Genomic DNA, 17260 nt, shown 5'->3' with positions numbered 1-17260 from the left:
GAGGGAATTAGATAAAGAAGAATGGGAAACTCTCTAGAATGAAATTCTGCAGAGGGAGGAAATCTGGGCATAGTCTGACATATATGGTAGATTTGGGGATTTATAGGTAGAAGAGATAAGGATAGTTAGAGCCTTGTAACCTACATTCCTAGAGGGGGAAGACAGTTAGCTGCCATCAGTGAACAAAAATAACAGAATTCATTGAACCATATCTTGGTACTGAAAGAATTGGCCACTGTTAATGATCTTTGAAAGGTAATGGAAAATGAGGAAAGTTAATTTGAAGGGCTATCGTGTGGAAGTGGGATTTGTCTTGTTCTCCTAAAACCGGGGGTAGACAGGTTTACTGGTTGTCTCATCTATGCCCATTGATTCAGGAATCAAACTTGTGCAGCTCACTCCCAAATCAGTATACTAAGCTACAGTTTCACATCTTAAAATACTTGTTTAACAGTTCTACCTGGATTTCCTGACAATGCTTCAAACTCAGTATGTCCGAAAATGAACTCATCTGTTTCTTCTCTAAGCCCACCCCTTCACTCTTCAAAGTTCTCCATCTCCACTGAGAGCACAACTGTCCCCAAACCATCCAGATTTATAATCTTGAAGCCATCACTGAATCTTCCCTCTATATCCAATGTTTCAAAGTCCTACTGATTCTTCTTTCAGGAATTTTCATATCCATCTTTTTCTCTCCGCTGAACCCAGATTACCTGTACCATTTTAAAAACTTCCTAATGGTTCTTTTCTTGACTTATTTTCACCTTTCACCCAGCTCCCAAAATAATCTTCATAAGGTACATATCTGATCATATCACTTCTCTATTCAAAAACTACCAGTGAGTCTCTATTATTTCTAAGAAAAAACACAAAATCCTTAGATCACTATGCAATCCTGTTTCTCATCACTTGCCAGGATTATTTGTTGGTCCATGTATTCAACTATGTCCATGAATTCATCTGGGAAACTGATTTCCATCTCTCTCCATATCAAGCTATCTCCTTTCTCCCTATGTTTTCTTTTGGCTTATTTCAGGTCAGCCTTCCCTGATCCCTCTCCACTCCTCAGGACTTTAATTCTCTCTCAAAGAGCCCTGACCTAGAACTCTTGCATCTTCTCCTTATGTCCCCATTCCCTCATTCCAGTCCCTATCTTGTTTTCTACTTTTATACGATTATGCCATGGGAAGCTGGGTGGTTTAGTGAATAGTGCTCCAGTCAGGAATATTCCTCTCCCAGAATTCAAACCTGACCTTAGACACTTATTTGTTGGGAGACCCTGGGCAAGTCACTTAACCCTGTTTGTCTTAGTTCCTTATTTGCAAAATGAGCTAGAGAAGGAAGTGGCCAACTACTCTAGTATCTTTGCTGAGAAAAGACATGGAAATTCTGAAACTATTGAACAACAAAAGCTATGCCATAAGGAGACATTGAGGTAAGAACTCTTGACATGAGTCAAATCCAACTTCTGAAGCTTACAGTCTGTGTGACTTTGGGCAAGTCACTTAATCTCCTTCATTTTAAAATATTTCTTTCCCTTTTGGACTAAATGGGTTTGGAGGTCTCTTAAAGCTCTAAATTTACAACCTTAGGATGTCCCATTTAGAACCTCATTTGAGGTTTTCTTGGCAAAGATAATTTTCTTCTTCATTTCAAGTATGAAGAATTTGAGGCAAACAGGATAATGTGATTTACCTAGAGTCACACAGGTAGTAAGTGTCTGAGCTTAGATTCAGAGAGAAGAGTCTTCTGACTCCAGGGCTGGAGCTCTATCTGCCTTACTATGTCACGAGGAGCCTTTAATGACTGAAAGAGGGAAAAACTTCCCAACAGTCATACTGTCAAAAAAAAGTGGCATAGATAGTGAATCGTCTTTATTTGATGGTTTTCCAGCAGAGGCCATTTATATGGGATTCAGAATTAGCCAGAACAGAATATATCCATATGTTTGTAGATATAGGTATCCATGAATATATTCTGTCCTAATTCTATATAATATATATATAAATAATATAAATATACTTTGATATATAGAGAAATATTCTGTCCTCCCTAATTCTACATGATATATAGCTATAAATATTTACAATGTGATATAATAATAAAATAAGCATAATATAACATATAAATAATGTATAATATAAATACACTTTGATATACTGAAATGTTCTTTCTTACCCAATTATGAAATAAATCTATATCTAAATGTGTATACACACTCATAATTTTATACTACGTATATATATGCACATATATACACACATACACAGATTATAGGAGTATATATGATTTATAACTGAAAGGAAAATAAAGCGATTGAGTCAAATGACCTAATTCTACAGATGAAGAAACAGAGGCTGAAAGATAGATCCTAAGTATCAGAGGTGGGATTTGAACTAACTTCCTTCACTGTGCCACCTCGTGGCCAAATCTTAGTATTACACCAACCAGAAAACATTTGAATAGCAGATGAACAATGACTAATTTCAGAAGCGTTCAAGAGGACATAATTTGCTTGAGAAGAGCCATTTTTTTTTAAAGAGATAAGGGACTCTCTTTCCTGTTCTGTCTAATTCTGAATCATAAAAATCATTGCTCCCAGTGCTCCCATTATTCCCTATCTTCCCATTTCATACCGCTTGCATTGATTACCTGACTGAGGATAGAGAACATATATAGAACCCTGTTTAATCTATCACTAGAGAAAATTTTATCTGGAAAGTTTTATTTCATTTTTAAAACTTAAGAGGAAAGTCTTCTGGGTGGACTAGAGGCGATTTAGATATTTTCTTCAAAGAAGAATTTATCAAACTGCAAAGTGGATCTGATTGCTTTTAGCCTGTGTTTGCCTATAGATCTAATATTCTCCCGTCTCTTTTCTCTGTAATCTTTCTGCTCACCTCCTCTTCCCACCTCTGAATCTTTTTGAAGCTTTTCATTCTACCTGGAATATTGTATGTGGCATAGTGGATCATGCATTAGACTTGGAATCAAGAAGACCTAGGCTCAAATCCTGCCTCAGATACTTGCTTACTATCTAGGCAAGTAACTTACTCTCTCTGTGGCTCAATTTCTTCATACGTAAAATGATAAGGTTGAACACAATAGCTTCTAAGGTCTTTTCCAGCTTTGATCTAGAATCCTTCCATGCAACTTGTTTATCTCTAAAATTTTTTTAAATTATTATTTTTACTTTCTAAAAGACTGGACCTTTTAATTCTCACTCATAATGGAAATGCAGACATCATTCATAGGCTAGTCCTATTCTGATTAGTGCAGGAGCTTTGAGATGCTTAGGAAGCCTGGTGGCACCCCTACTCCTAAGTCTTCAATTGAACTTAGTGATGATATCTGATTGGTTTAGGTCATTCCAGAGCTAAAGAGATCTACCAGCTTTAGCCTCCTCCAAACAGGGACTAAAGGTCTGGCTCTTTTCTTTTAAAAAAAAAAATTCCTGCTCAAGCCTCCCCTCCATGAAGCCTTCTCTGATTAGCTTCTTCTGGCTTTATTTCATTCAGGTACTTCAGCACTCTATATTTGTAGGCAGTTAAAATTAATTATTTATTATTTTGTTACCCCAGTGGTATATGTTTATATTTAGCTCCACTCCATTTGTTCTATGTCTCTGTTCTATGTGCTAATTCCTATGAGCAGTGTGGGGCAGGATGCTTTGAACAAATTATATGGTATATGGGAGGCAGTTCAGTGTATAGTGTTGGACCTAGAGTTAAGAGGACTTGCCTTATATCTTGCTTCTTATATTTATTATCTCTGTGAATCTAGGCAAGTCACTTAGCCTCAGCTTCCCCATCTAGAAGAGAACAAGGTCAGACTTTATAGTCTCTATAAGATCCCTTCTAGCTCTAAATCTCTTTTTGACAATGAAGGGTTTTGTACTGAGAGTACCATTACAGTCTCTTCACACAGGTTTCAGATCCCTAAGCAGACTTTCTTTACTTCCTTTTATTGACTATTTCACTTGGGAAAAGGAGGCCTCTTCTGTTTTGTTTCTTTTTTTTAGGAGTGAAGAATATAGCAATCTCAGCTAATTGGCATTTTCTTCAAAACTGTATGTATGTCACTCCAAGTTTTGACAATTGATATTGATAATGATTCCTCTGGAGTACTAGAAAATTTAGAAATGTTTCTGAATCAGTAAAGCAAGTTTGATAATTTCAATATACCTTTTGTGTTACATGTAGTTTAATGTGCTCTAACATTTCAACGATGAGTAACCTATACACTGAGTGAAATTCTCAAGAGACAGTATTTCCTAATTTTAAAATAATTTATTAATTGTCTGATAAAGACATCCTAGTCTGGGCAAGTGATTTCCTCAATATTTAAAAGACCTCAAACTTGTCAGGCAAATCTATAAATAGAGTTTCAGGAGCTCATTATTCAGCTCCTCCCATGAATATCCCTAGAAATCTCTAACTGGTAAATAGTTACTTAAGAGGTTGTTCACTAAACTATCCACCCTGCCTGGAACTATAGGTGATGGATCTCACATAGGCAGGGAGAAAAATCTTTGTTTCATTTTCTTATAATCAAATTTTGTTAAAAGGGATACATTCATTGGAATCCCTAAGGACAAAGAAAATGCAAAAAGCAGAGTCTTTGACTCCAGAACCCAGAAACAGAACTACACAGTCATTATTTCTAATATACAAGGAATTTATTGGGCCTTTCTAATACAGGTCCCTGATGTAGGAATTAAAATGGTATATGAAAATAAATTCTCACAACACAAATATATGTGACTCACTCAACTTGAATGTCTGATTAACAAGAAAATCTTATTCCATAGTACTCTTAAGAAAACTCAGGGACAGATGGCTTCTGCGACATTCTCATCACGTCACTACCATTCCTCCCAAAGTAGGTCTTTATAATATGTAGAAAAAACTTAATTCCTTTGACTGGAATTCAAGGTCCCCTACAAAATGGCAACAACTCTAATTCTCCAACTTAATCTCCCATTCCTCCTCTTGTATGTTTTTTGTTCTTCAGCCTGAATCTTTCTGACATTTGTGATTTTGATTATGTCAACCAATACCTAGAATGCCATCACAGCTTTTGTTTCACCGATGGAAGTTTTACCTATCCTTCAAAATCTAACTCTTCCGTTAATACTCCTACTTCTACTCATACGGGATCAATCCACTCTTTATTTTTCTCTCACATTATCTTTTAATTTCACTTATGGACTTAACACACACCAGTTTGTATTAGATCGTCTATGTACCCATCTTCTTGGAGCAGGGACCATATCTTTTTAAAAAAAAAAAAGCTTTAAAAAATCTTTACCTTCTGTCAAGAATCAATATTGTATTGGCTCCAGGATAAAAGAGTGGCAAAGGCTAGGAAATGGGAATTAAGAACTTTCCCATGGTCACACAGCTAGGAAGTGTTTGAGGCCAATTTGAACCCAGGACCTCCCCTCTCTAGACCTAACCAAGTCTTTCCCCTGAGTTACCCAGCTGCCCCCCCCCCACCCTGGTCTTCTTCATCTTTGTGCCAGAGGTATGTAGGCATCACTCAGTGCCTAGCAAAGCAATTTCCATAGGATCCATTCAGTAAATATTTAATGATGCTATGAATAACATGTACCTCTTCTTCTGGCACATATATGTCTGCTAGGAATTAATCAATCAACCAATAAATATTTAAATGCCAACTATGGTCACAGGGGATACAGAGACTAAAACAAAGCAGTGTGCCTTTATGGAGCTTAATTCCACTGGGGGAAATAACACATAAGTAAATCCACACTATATTTAAAGTCAGCATAGAGCCTCAGCCTATAATTTTATTGATAAAAGGAAATCTTATATGCAGGAACTCACTCCACCAATGCACATCTACTATTTGTATTCTTAGAGAGTTGCCCAGAGAACTGAGAGACCAAGGGCCTTCCTCAGGGACAAACAGGCACACACACAGAGAATTGCAAGTCAGATCGCTCCTGGTTTGGAAGCTGTCTCTTGATTTACTATGTAATTTTTCGTTTTATAACTATTACTTTCAAAGAGAAGGCATTTGAATTGAGCTTTGAAGGAAAGTTAGGATTTTCTAAGGCTGATTTTCCAGCTTGTACAAGAGATGGATTCTCATGTGTGAAGAAGAAAGGAAGTTTGTCTATTTAGTTGGAACATAGAGAACAAGATGGGAAACAATACACAGATAAAAGGAAGGCTAGAGCTGGATTGATCTTGCATTTAAATGCCACCTCAAAGAGTCTGTATTTTAACCTAGAGGCAGGAAGTTACCACTGGAGCTTTTTGCATGGTGGAAGGAGTAACATGGTAGGAGGACCCACCAGAAATATGCTTTAGGAACTTGACTTCAACAACTATGTAGAATATGGTTTGGAGAGAGTTGACACTCATAGGAAGGAGTTCAAGCCAGGAAACTCTGATAGTAACAATACTGCAGGTGCGAGACAACAAAGGCCAGAATTAGGGTGACATCCATATGTATGGAGAGGAAACAAGAAATGTAAAAGAAACCTTAGGAATAGCATCAATAAGAACTTGCCACCAAACAGGGTTCCATTTGAACTTTCAGAATGACAGCTGTCATCTATTTATTTAAAATTTCTGGAGAAGGGCATAGTCAAAATTTGCTTAATAACATAATCTAAGTATTATAATAATTAAATGTAAAAATCCTAGTTTAAGGGTAAAAAAAAAAAGATTGAGAACATGAAAGGAACTGAAAGACTGAGTGCTATGAAAGAGAATTCTTTATTGATCCTGAGTTAACACTAACTTAAGTACCTCACTAGATTGTAAAGACAGGATTAACTCTCTTTTTTCTACCTTTTGATTGAATCAACACAAGCTTGAACTAGGTGGAGAAGCTTGCAAACCACTTAGTGAATTAAAACCCTACTTAGTGCTAGGTGAGAAGCCAGCAAGGTACTTGGAGAGCTCCACCCTTTTTTCTAACTCAGTCAGAAACTTATGAAGTCTTTTAAGAGTTCACACCCTCAGAAACTGTGAACCCTTTCAATGAGTAATCATTTAAAAAAATAAAAAGTGTGTTTTATTACATTTTCCTTGTTAGATACTTGAGGCAAACCCAAAATATGCCAGTCTTTAATTTAGTTGAAAATTTGGAGAGAACAATTTGAGTTAAGTAATAAGGCCATAAGCCTGATTGCAAGGGACTGCAAAGTGAATGAGAGCAGAAGTGGAAACAATGAATGTAGGGTATAGTTTTCCAGAACTTTGACTGAAAAAGAGAAGTGAGGCATGGTCCAGTAGCTGGGTAGAGGGGAGATAGTAGGACAAATTGAGGATTTTAAGGATGGAATCACCTTGGCTTATTTGTAGGTAGCAAGGAAAAAAACCTATAGATAAAGATGAGAGAGGGGATGATTGTGGAGTAAAAGATGGGAGGACATGGGATCTAAGGCACAAGGAAAGGGGTTGTCATTGGTGAAGGATAGAGTAATCTCATAATCAGAGACTAAGAGAAGAAAGAATACAGGCTAATGCCAAGAGATTTTGAGATGTAGAATTGGGGAGAAGAGTAAGCTCAATGTGAATGGGCTCCATTTTCTCAGTAAAGCATGAGGTAAAGTCTTCTGCTGAGATGAAGGGAAGAATGGAGTGAGAGGCTTGAGGAAAGAAAAGACAAGGTGGAATAGTCGTTGTCATGAATTTCATAGAATTTATTAAGAAAGCATAAAAGGATTGTTTTGTGTCAATGAAAGTCCATTTAACATTTAGATAGCCTTAATTTTTAGTGGGCATAATCAAGCATAATTTCCTCTGTTACTGTTCAAAAGCAAGTGACAAAGAATAGAAAAGATAAAAATGGGGAAGTAAAGATATCTAATATGTATTTGATGAAATCTGTACCCATCATGAAGTCACAGTTCAAGGAATCATCTGTTAAGCATGCAGGGTCTAGAAAAATATAAAGGTTTAAGCTTGCAGTGGAAGAACGAGTGCTCATGGAATGTGCTCTCATTAGATGTTGTTCAGGTGGAAGGTAGGTCATCTTAACTAATCAGGATCATTATGAAGGTTGCCTTTGTCAATGGTGATCTGATTCCAAACACTTGATTCAGCCTGGCTTGGAGATATATTATTATAGTAGAGCAGTCTCTGTGGTTTCACAGTTGAGAATCTCAAAGGATTATCTTGCCTTAGGAATTCCCTCCCTGCAATGCTCAAATCCATCCTTTTTTTCTGTTAGAAAAATTTTATTACACGGGAGTTTCTTCAAATTTCCCATTTGGGAATTGACCTCAGAGAAGGATGTCTTTTAGCTTTCTATTCCTGGGAGAGTGGATATAGATTGCAATAATCTGAGTCTGTGGGTACTGAAAAGGAAAATAAATAAATAAAAATGAAGCCTGTCAAGATTATTAGGGGTGTTGGTCACTGATGAGGAATGGTTCCAGATTAGGATAAGCTAGAGGGCCTTTGTGTGAGAGTGTATGTCTCTCAGTCTCTACTATTCAGCATTGATAAGTTGTATTTCTCCCAGTTATTTCTACAACAGATAAAATTCTGACTCATGCATAAATATTGCTTTGATAAGTTAATTTTATTTAATTTTATTAAGGACAGAGCTGACCTTAGAACCAGAATGATGTGACAAGATTTCATATCCTGCCTCTGACAAAACTTGGGCAAATCTCTTAAATTTTCCATGTTCTACACCTCTTTGAGATTGTAAGTTGCAGAGAAGATGCCAGTCTGCAGTGGAAGGAATTTCTTCATCTAAGAGTTCTAAATACTAATGAAACCACAGGGCCAGTCCCTATCCTTTCAGGTTTGCAAAACACTTTCTTCATAATAATCCTTTGAGATGCATAACTTAGGTAATATCAACCTCATTGTACTGAAGATGAATGTAAGGTTCTACAAGGCTCATCAACTTGCCTAAGGTCATACAGCTAGCAGGTATCTGAAGTGGGATTTGAACCTGAGTCTTTTGATTCCAAAACCAACACATATGTTCTTATGCTTCACAAAATTCTTACCAATTTATACTTATTTATTCATTCATTATAGTCTTGTTGTTTTTCAATTTTTATAATTTCATATGACAATATGGAATTAGTCTGAACTGATCGTTTATCCTGTACAAAGTATGCAAAAAATTGGGAATCAGTCTTCACACCTCTGTAAATTAGGAAGCCAGAATAAAATCAACCAGCTTTTCCCAGAGGGAACATTCTACCTTCCCTTCCCCCAACCCCTCGAATTTTGACTGCACCAATTTGGTCCCTAACAGCATACAATTCATATTTTATGAAAGCAACATTGCATGCAATCACTGAATTCATTTCAGCTTCGGCATTTTAATAACTCTTTTTCACCTCCCTTTCAGTTTGAACAATAGGAGATATACTGTCACTTGTCAAGGAATCAAACAACACTCTGCTACCCAAAGTGTAAATTTAGTGAAAATTGTATTTGTAAGTAATGTGGCTGAAAGACAGCAATGAGGCAGTTTGTAAAAGAGTCATAGAGATTATTTACACTAGTTACATTATTGCTTAATATGTTCTCAGAGTGTGTGCATAATAAAATGTCTCAAAGTAAAGGACAAGCAACAAATGTATTACCCCTTAGTATTCAAATGAAGAATTCTTACCTTGTTTTCATTGAAATTAGCAATGACTACTCCAACGAAGAGGGTCAGCCCAATCATGCAACCCAGGAATACAAAAACATGAATATAGATTCCATGGATCTGCATAAATGGAAAATATGGTGATTCATCAAAGCAAATGAAAGCAGCTCTTGAAGCGTTCAAAGGATTCGGCGTGCTTGCTTACCGGCCCCACACGATGAATAATAACATCCCTTACTTCCACCCAGCCTTTCAAGGAAAGAACTTCAAACAATGCCAGCATAGCATTTCCCACATTGTCAAAATTAAAGTTCCGAGGATTGGCCCTGTAAATCAGAGGAGGAATGCACTGTGAAATTCTGATAAGAAACATCCTAGGGCAAGTGGTTGTCATTTCTTTTTCGTTTTAGATACTGGAGAGAGGTACATTTGACCTCTGAAAATAGTGACTCTGGTATCCTCTTTGCTTTATGGAATCAATAAGCTAGATTAAATTAGTCTGGATGGTCTGTTTCTTTTAAAATAAAATAAAACCTTAGCTCTCCCTTTATTCAAATTCTCGACCCATTGATAACGTGTATCTCCTTAAAAAACAACTAAAAACAATTCTGTATGAAAAAGAATGCTATCCACCTCCAGGGAAAGAACTATTGGAGTAGAGCAGATAAAAGCATGATTTATCACTTGTTTATTTGTATATATGTTGTGGGGTTTTGGTTCTATAACATTATTCATGTACAAAATTGAATAATATGGAAATATGTTTTGCATGCTAATACATGTATAACCCAGTTTGAATTGCTTGTCAGTTCTGGGAGGGAAGAATGGAGGGAGACAATATATATCACATGATTTTGGAAAACTTATGAGGACATTTGTTATTAAAATAAAAAAAATGTAAACAACAAAACACAAAAAACAAAAACAACCAAAAATCTTCCAGTTCCTCTGTCCTTTCCTTTCTTCTCTGAAGCTCTGAAAATATGTGTTCTGAAATGCTACATGAAAGGGAAGCTTTCTGCTTTCTACTGGTCTTAGTTGTAACAAAAATTCCACACAATTCAACAACATTTAATTCAAGGCACTGAGGATACTCAGACAAAAACAATGAATAGCCCTTGCCTTCAAGGCACCATGAAGCGATACAGGGCTGTGGTGGAGTCAGCCTGGACCTAGTCCAGCTCACTGTTCAGTTTTCACTTTGATCCTTTACACCCTGCATATTGGCAAACTAACACAAATCAGGATTTGATTTATTGTTTTGTTGATTGTCTGAACCTATGAAAGTGATGAAAAATATTAATAATGCAGATTAAACTTAAAAGTATGTGTGTGATTTAGTAAGTCAATTTTTAAACATTTACCAGTGTACTTTAAGAGATACATCATGACAGAAGTTAAGGAAAAAATATTTGAGAAGGGAGAAAACATTAACATCTCAGAGATCACAAAAGGGTTCCCATTGGAAGGGATGGGCACCTTAGTTGAGCTCTGAAGGAAGCTCAGGGCTCTAAGAGGTAGGTAGGAGTTAGGAGAGAGTGCATTTCAAGTATGCGGGATAAAATCATAGAAGTAGAAGGGAGAATGTAGAGTTTAGAGATTAATAAGCTGGTAAATTTGGTTGAACTAGAGAGTATAAAATTGTGAAATAAAAATGGAAAGGTAGGCTTTCATGGTTTTACATGCCAATTCAATTCGACAGGCACTATTAAGTGCCTACTACATGCTAGGTATCTATGCTAAGTTCTAGGGGTACAAAGATGTCATCTTCAAAGAGCTCACATTGTTTTGGGAAGAGAGATGATATGGACATAGAGGATTAATAGAAAATTTGTACAAAGTAAATGCAAAATATTTTCAGGGAAACACTAAAACTGAGGGAAATGTCTTCTCTAGGATATAGTAGTTGAATTCAGCTTTGAGTAGACGTAAGGATGTCAAGAAACTGAAATAATCAGGGAGAACATTTCAGATGATGGGTATCAGTCTGTGCAAAGGCATGAATGTAGAGGAATTTATATTTGATCCTAGAGGCAATAGGGAGCCACTGAAAATAATTGAACGAAAAATGACCAGAATGGTGCTAAAGCAGAAAGATAATTTTGTAAGGTGAGTGGAAGATGATTTGGAGAAGGAAGTAGCTGAAAGCAGGAGTCCATTGATGGTTATTCCAATGATCTAGCAGAGAGGAGACGTGAGTATGCTCTTGAGTGGTGGTCTAATAAACCAAGAGAAAGGGAGAGGATCTGAGAGATACCTTGGAAGTAGAATTAACAAGGTTTGCCAACTGATTATGTTTGGGTGACAACAGCACAATGATGAAAAATTGAAGGTAACTCCCAGACTTCAGAACTCTGTAATGGAAAGGATCTTGGCATTCTCAACAGAAATAGGGAGGAGTGCAGGAGGGGTGGTTTGGTGGGGGGTGGGTGTGGGGACAGAAAAAGTTCCAATTTTGAACATTTTGAGTTCAATATTGAGTTTATATAATATTTTACAAAATACTTTTTTTCTTATAAGTCACATATTATCCCCACTTTAGAGATAAGGAAAAAGGGTCTTAGAGAAATTAGATATCTTGTCTATAGTAGTAAAGCATGAGAACTGGGACCCAATTCTACATCTTCTGAAAGAGAAAGTCCTATTTGCTTTCAATTATTTCATATTATCTCTAATGATAATTTAGATTAGAAAGTTTGATTTTGAAGATAATTTCATTAAATATTTTTAATTTAGAATATTTTCCATGATTCATGATTCCCCATTCCCACCCCCACCCCCATCCCAGAGTTCACAAGCAGTTCCACTGGGTTATACATGTATCATTGTTCAAAACCTATTTCCATGTTATTCATATTTGCAATAAAGTGATCTTTTAACATCAAAATCCAAATCACATTCCCATTGAACCACGATTGATCATATTTTTTTTTTCTGTATTTCTACTCCCACAGTTCTTTCTCTGGGTGTGGAGAGCATTCTTTCCCATAAGTCCCTCAGAATTGTCTAATAGAAAAGTCTATTACATTCTATTGTGCCATAACGTATCAGTCTCTGTGTACAATGTTCTCTTGGTTCTGTTCCTTTTGCTCTGCATCAATTCCTGGAGGTCTTTCCAATTCATATGGAATTCCTCCAGTTCATTATTCCTTTCAGCACAAAAGTATTCCATCAAAAGATAATTCTGGGGTAGCTAATTAGCATAGTGGATAGAGCATCAGGCCTGGAATTGAAAGGACCTGGGTTTAAATCGGATCCCTTATACTTCCTAGCTATGTGACCCTGGGCAAGTCAATTTAACCCAAATTGTTTAGACCATGATGCTTTTCTGTCTTACAAATAGTATTAAGAGAGATCTATCTATCTATCTATCTATCTATCTATCTATCTATCTATCTATCTATCTATCTATCTATCTATATTTCTGTCCTGGTGAAGTATAATTCCCATATATGTGCTTTAATCTCTTAAATATTAATTAAAAATTATAAGATATATACACCTCTTTTCTTAAACCAAAAGAAAAATCAAGATTTGATCTTAATGATTTCCTCAACGTGAGCACAAATTATTCCACTTTGTAGAAAGTTAGTGATAACTTTTGGTGTTACTGAGACATAACTATTGTCCTTAAGCTTACTTAGATGGTTTGTTTTATGTGTTCTGAGAAGCCATTAGTGAGACAGCAGTGTTCTTAGGGACTACTAAAAGTTTACTTGGCTATTTGCCCCTGCACTGTATTTCCCAGGCACATGAACTGTTTAAATTAATATTTTCACCATATCAGTGTGTCCAATGGGCAGATAAATGGTTTAGTAGATATAGGGCCAGGCCTGGAGTCAGAAAAATTTTATCTTCCTGAGTTCAACTCTGGCCTCAGACATTTACTAGGTGGGTATCCCTAGGCAAGTCATTTAATCTTATTTGCCTCAGCTTCCTGATCTGTAAAATGAGCTTGAGAAGGAAATGGCAATGCACTCCAGTATTTTTGCCATGAAAATCCCAAATGTGGTCCTAAAGACCTGATCACAATTAAAAAATGACTGAACAACAAATGTGTCAAATAGAGGCTGGGCTTAGAAATTATGCAATAGGAAGATGAATTGAAAGAACTGTGAATTGTTAGCCTGGAGAAGACTTAAAGGGGATGTGAGAGCTCTTTTTAAATGTCTGAAAGGCTGTAATGACTTTTATAAGGTAATGATTTCATTGGAAGTCTGCCTTTTATTGCCTTCATCATTACTTCTTATAATCTCTGCTACTGTTTCTGCTCTTTGCTACTCTTTTCACTTTTCTGCTCACATTTCTCTTTCATGTCAGTTTTTTTTCTCCTTTATCTACATCTTCTCCCCTGCTTATTGACTTTGATGTCTAAAAGGCTTCCCTCTGAGAATCATCATTCGCTGATGAGAGGAGACCTTTCTTTTGTTGTCAGCTGATTGACCATCATACTGCATTCCTTTTCACATTTATAGCTTTGGACCTTCTTAGCTTATTTTTGTTTGTATTAATTCTAGGAACTTACAATAATTTTTCTGGTTGTTGTGCTGTTCTAAAAAGTTGTATTTACAGGGCAGCTGAGGATATGTTTTTATACTTTATTAATCTTGTTAAAATGGAAGATAATTTTAAAGCAAGAATACTGGATACTTTTCACATTATATATTTGTTATATACTGGTGCATCTATTTAACTATTTCTTTAATTAAAGACCAAGTTAGCCAAATTTAACATATGAAAGAGAGTAACGTCTGATCAGACTCAGTGAAGCATAGAATAATCTATTTCATTATCTTCCCCCTACTTTTGCTCTGTAGTTGAATAGTTACACAAAACACTATTGTAGTTTTCATTCCTCAAATGCAAAAAAAAATGGGTTGTAGATCTAGTAATAAAAACTAAAAATAAGGATAACTGCTCTATCTTTATCTATGAGAATGATTATTTTCTATGTAGTGCAATAGCGCCACACAAATTCATATTTGGGGGTGCTGATTTTGAGCTGTATTTGATGTATGAAAGTAGATGTATACTATGCTAGATTACTCTCAGAATCTTCCCTTTGGGATTTCAATTGAACTGAATATTTTTTTGCAGCAGATAGAAGCTGAAAGGATTTTGCAGATGCCACAGTTTGCTCAAATGACAACTTTTTTTTTTTTCAGTAGTGTGGCATGGCTCTCAGATCTAATGCTGTATACTCTTTTTACCAGGCATTTTCTTTACACAAAAATGGTGGGGTTTTTAGAGCTGAATCTGCAATAACAACCTACTTTCATGATGTATGTGATTCAGGGAGTTAAGTTACCTTAAAAAAGACACTTTCAGGATAAAAAGAGGAGAGTAAATCACACATTAAAACACAAAAACACACAAAACACAAAAACACAAAAAACCTACAAAAACTTACAGTTTTAATCACATAAGATGCTATTTTTATTCATTTCCTTTCTATTATAATTGGATAAGTTAATGAAAAAAAAATATATATATATATCTAACTAGAGAGGAAACTTTATAAACAACAAGCACCTTCCTTTATCATATTTTCATTGGTAGTACTCTCTCTATTTGGAAGGACACTGTGTGTTATAACATTTTAAAGAAATTAAATAACTAAGGAAAAAATGCAACAAATTTCAAAACCAGAAAAATAAGAAGTTAGGTTGGACGTTAGTTTTTGCCTATGTGCATATTCCAGTAGGAAATTCACAGAGGATCAAATCACAAAAAGTGGACTTATTCATCTGGCAACACTTAGAAATCCTTGTTGATTTTGCTCTTCTGTTAGGATAGAAGAAAAGCAAATATTTCCCCTTTTTCTTGTTGCTCCCCCCCAAAAAAAAGACTGCTTTAAGTCTAACACTAAATAAATATTTACATGATACTTAAATTTTTTTTTCTGAGGGGGCTGAATATCTCATATCTCCTGAAATGTGAGAGAGAGCTATTCAAAAGAACACATTCAATTTTCATCTAAAAGTTACTGAAGAAAGAAGATATAACTCTTCCTAATGAATAAAACAATTTATTGTAATCCATAGAACCTTTGTCTAGCCAAAAATACAATCTCAAATAATTTTTTTGATCCTACAACTCTCCTATCACTGATGTGCAATCACACATAAGAACTTATCTCTGTTGGTTAGCCAACTGAAGATAATTGTAGAAATTACTTTATTTAAGAATGACATTCATTTGTAAGAGTTTTTCAAAACCAACCCATTAATAAACCTGGTAACATACTCAATTATTGGCCAATTGTCACAGACAGAATTTTAAACTTTGCCAAAATTCCAACATTTTGTCACAATGAAAACTCTTGAAAGTAGAGTCAAAATGCCTAATAAAAACTCACATCAAATCTTTTATTTTCAGATAAACTATGATTCACTTTTACTTAAAGGCAAAGGAAATGTGATTGACAAAATGAAGAAAAAATTGAAGGAATCTCATTCCATTTCAGAATCTATCAATTTCTTTACATTGAAAATTATGCTTCTCTTTTCAACTTTTGAATATTTCAAAAAAGTTTAGTACTTAGTATTCTGAACATGTTTAGTGCAGTATTACAGTCTGTGCTAGAAGAATAATGAGTATTAAAAATCCTAGCTAAATGCACCCTAAATAGCTGAGATCTTCAGATGTACCACTCCTATTTTAGAATGAAGTATTAAAAATATGGTACTGTTAACTTAATGATCCTTCGAGCTCCAGCTATGTACTTGCAAATAGTGTGACATGAAGTACTATTAAATAAAATGGAAAAGGAATGAGCTTACTGGGCATGGGCGAGGTATGCCAGTGTGCCCTGTGGGAAGCCTTTCCATTGGTCTTCCTTTGAAGGGAATATTCATCCCAGCCTGTGCTAGCATAGTCAGCCTATATTCTGTGAAAGACTATGCATGACCTTTGTTGGATTCTACCTCAATATATTTACTACTTGCTCACTTCCCTACTTACTACATTTAGAATCCCATTGTATGGGTGCATTTTCTTTTGTTTTCTTTAGGATTATTTATAACTCAGGAGCTAACATTTATCTTACTTCTACATGTGCCCTTATTATAAATGCTACATCACTTAGATCTCATAGGATAATCTCACAAGAAAATTACTTACCAGACACGGGGTACCCAAAATCCAGGTTTTTTTTCTCCAGGCCTTAGTTTTAAGTTTAAGTTTTTGGAAACACTTACATTGATTCTGAATATGCCATTACAATCTTCCTAAAGAAGAACCAAGAAGAAAACCAATTAAAATAGGTCGATTCCCCAAAATGAAGGACATAAGCCATTAGATAGTTTAAGTGAAGCTTTAAAGGAGGTACTTTTTTTAAAAGAAACATGAGCCATTAAAACTGAAAAACTTAATGGAGGTACAACTCTATTGAGACTATTTCTTAATTCTGTAAACATAACCCTTTGTCATAATTATTTTTGCTATACATTCTTTATTCATAAAAATCGCTCTGATATCCCATTTTAAGTGATGGTGTGAGGAAATAAATGAATGAATGAGTACAGTGCAATCTCTCAAAATCAGAAAACAAACAAATTAGCTTGGACATCAACATTTGCCCAATACATATTTATCTTCCAATGAAAAATGGAGAATTAGTGGAGAACAGAAGACTAGAAGGAAGTTCGTGGCCAATGTG

At 35.5% G+C, this 17260-nt stretch overlaps 1 protein-coding gene across 2 annotated transcripts in view; it reads right to left on the bottom strand.

The window, feature by feature from the left end:
• The window catches only part of NALCN (sodium leak channel, non-selective), a 483341-nt gene that overhangs the window by 30729 nt on the left and 435352 nt on the right, over positions 1–17260 (bottom strand). For both annotated transcript variants that reach the window (XM_044667195.1, XM_044667196.1), the window contains 3 exons: positions 16723–16829; positions 9806–9926; positions 9622–9720 (listed from right to left, as the gene is read on the bottom strand). In XM_044667195.1, coding sequence (XP_044523130.1) covers positions 9622–9720; positions 9806–9926; positions 16723–16829 — 327 coding nt within the window. The remainder of the gene's footprint in view (positions 1–9621; positions 9721–9805; positions 9927–16722; positions 16830–17260) is intronic.

The sequence above is a fragment of the Gracilinanus agilis genome, chromosome 3 (assembly GCF_016433145.1).
Source record: "Gracilinanus agilis isolate LMUSP501 chromosome 3, AgileGrace, whole genome shotgun sequence".
NCBI lineage: Eukaryota > Metazoa > Chordata > Mammalia > Didelphimorphia > Didelphidae > Gracilinanus > Gracilinanus agilis.
Note: the sequence above shows the minus strand (reverse complement) of the source record. Positions and strands in the feature narration are given on the sequence as shown.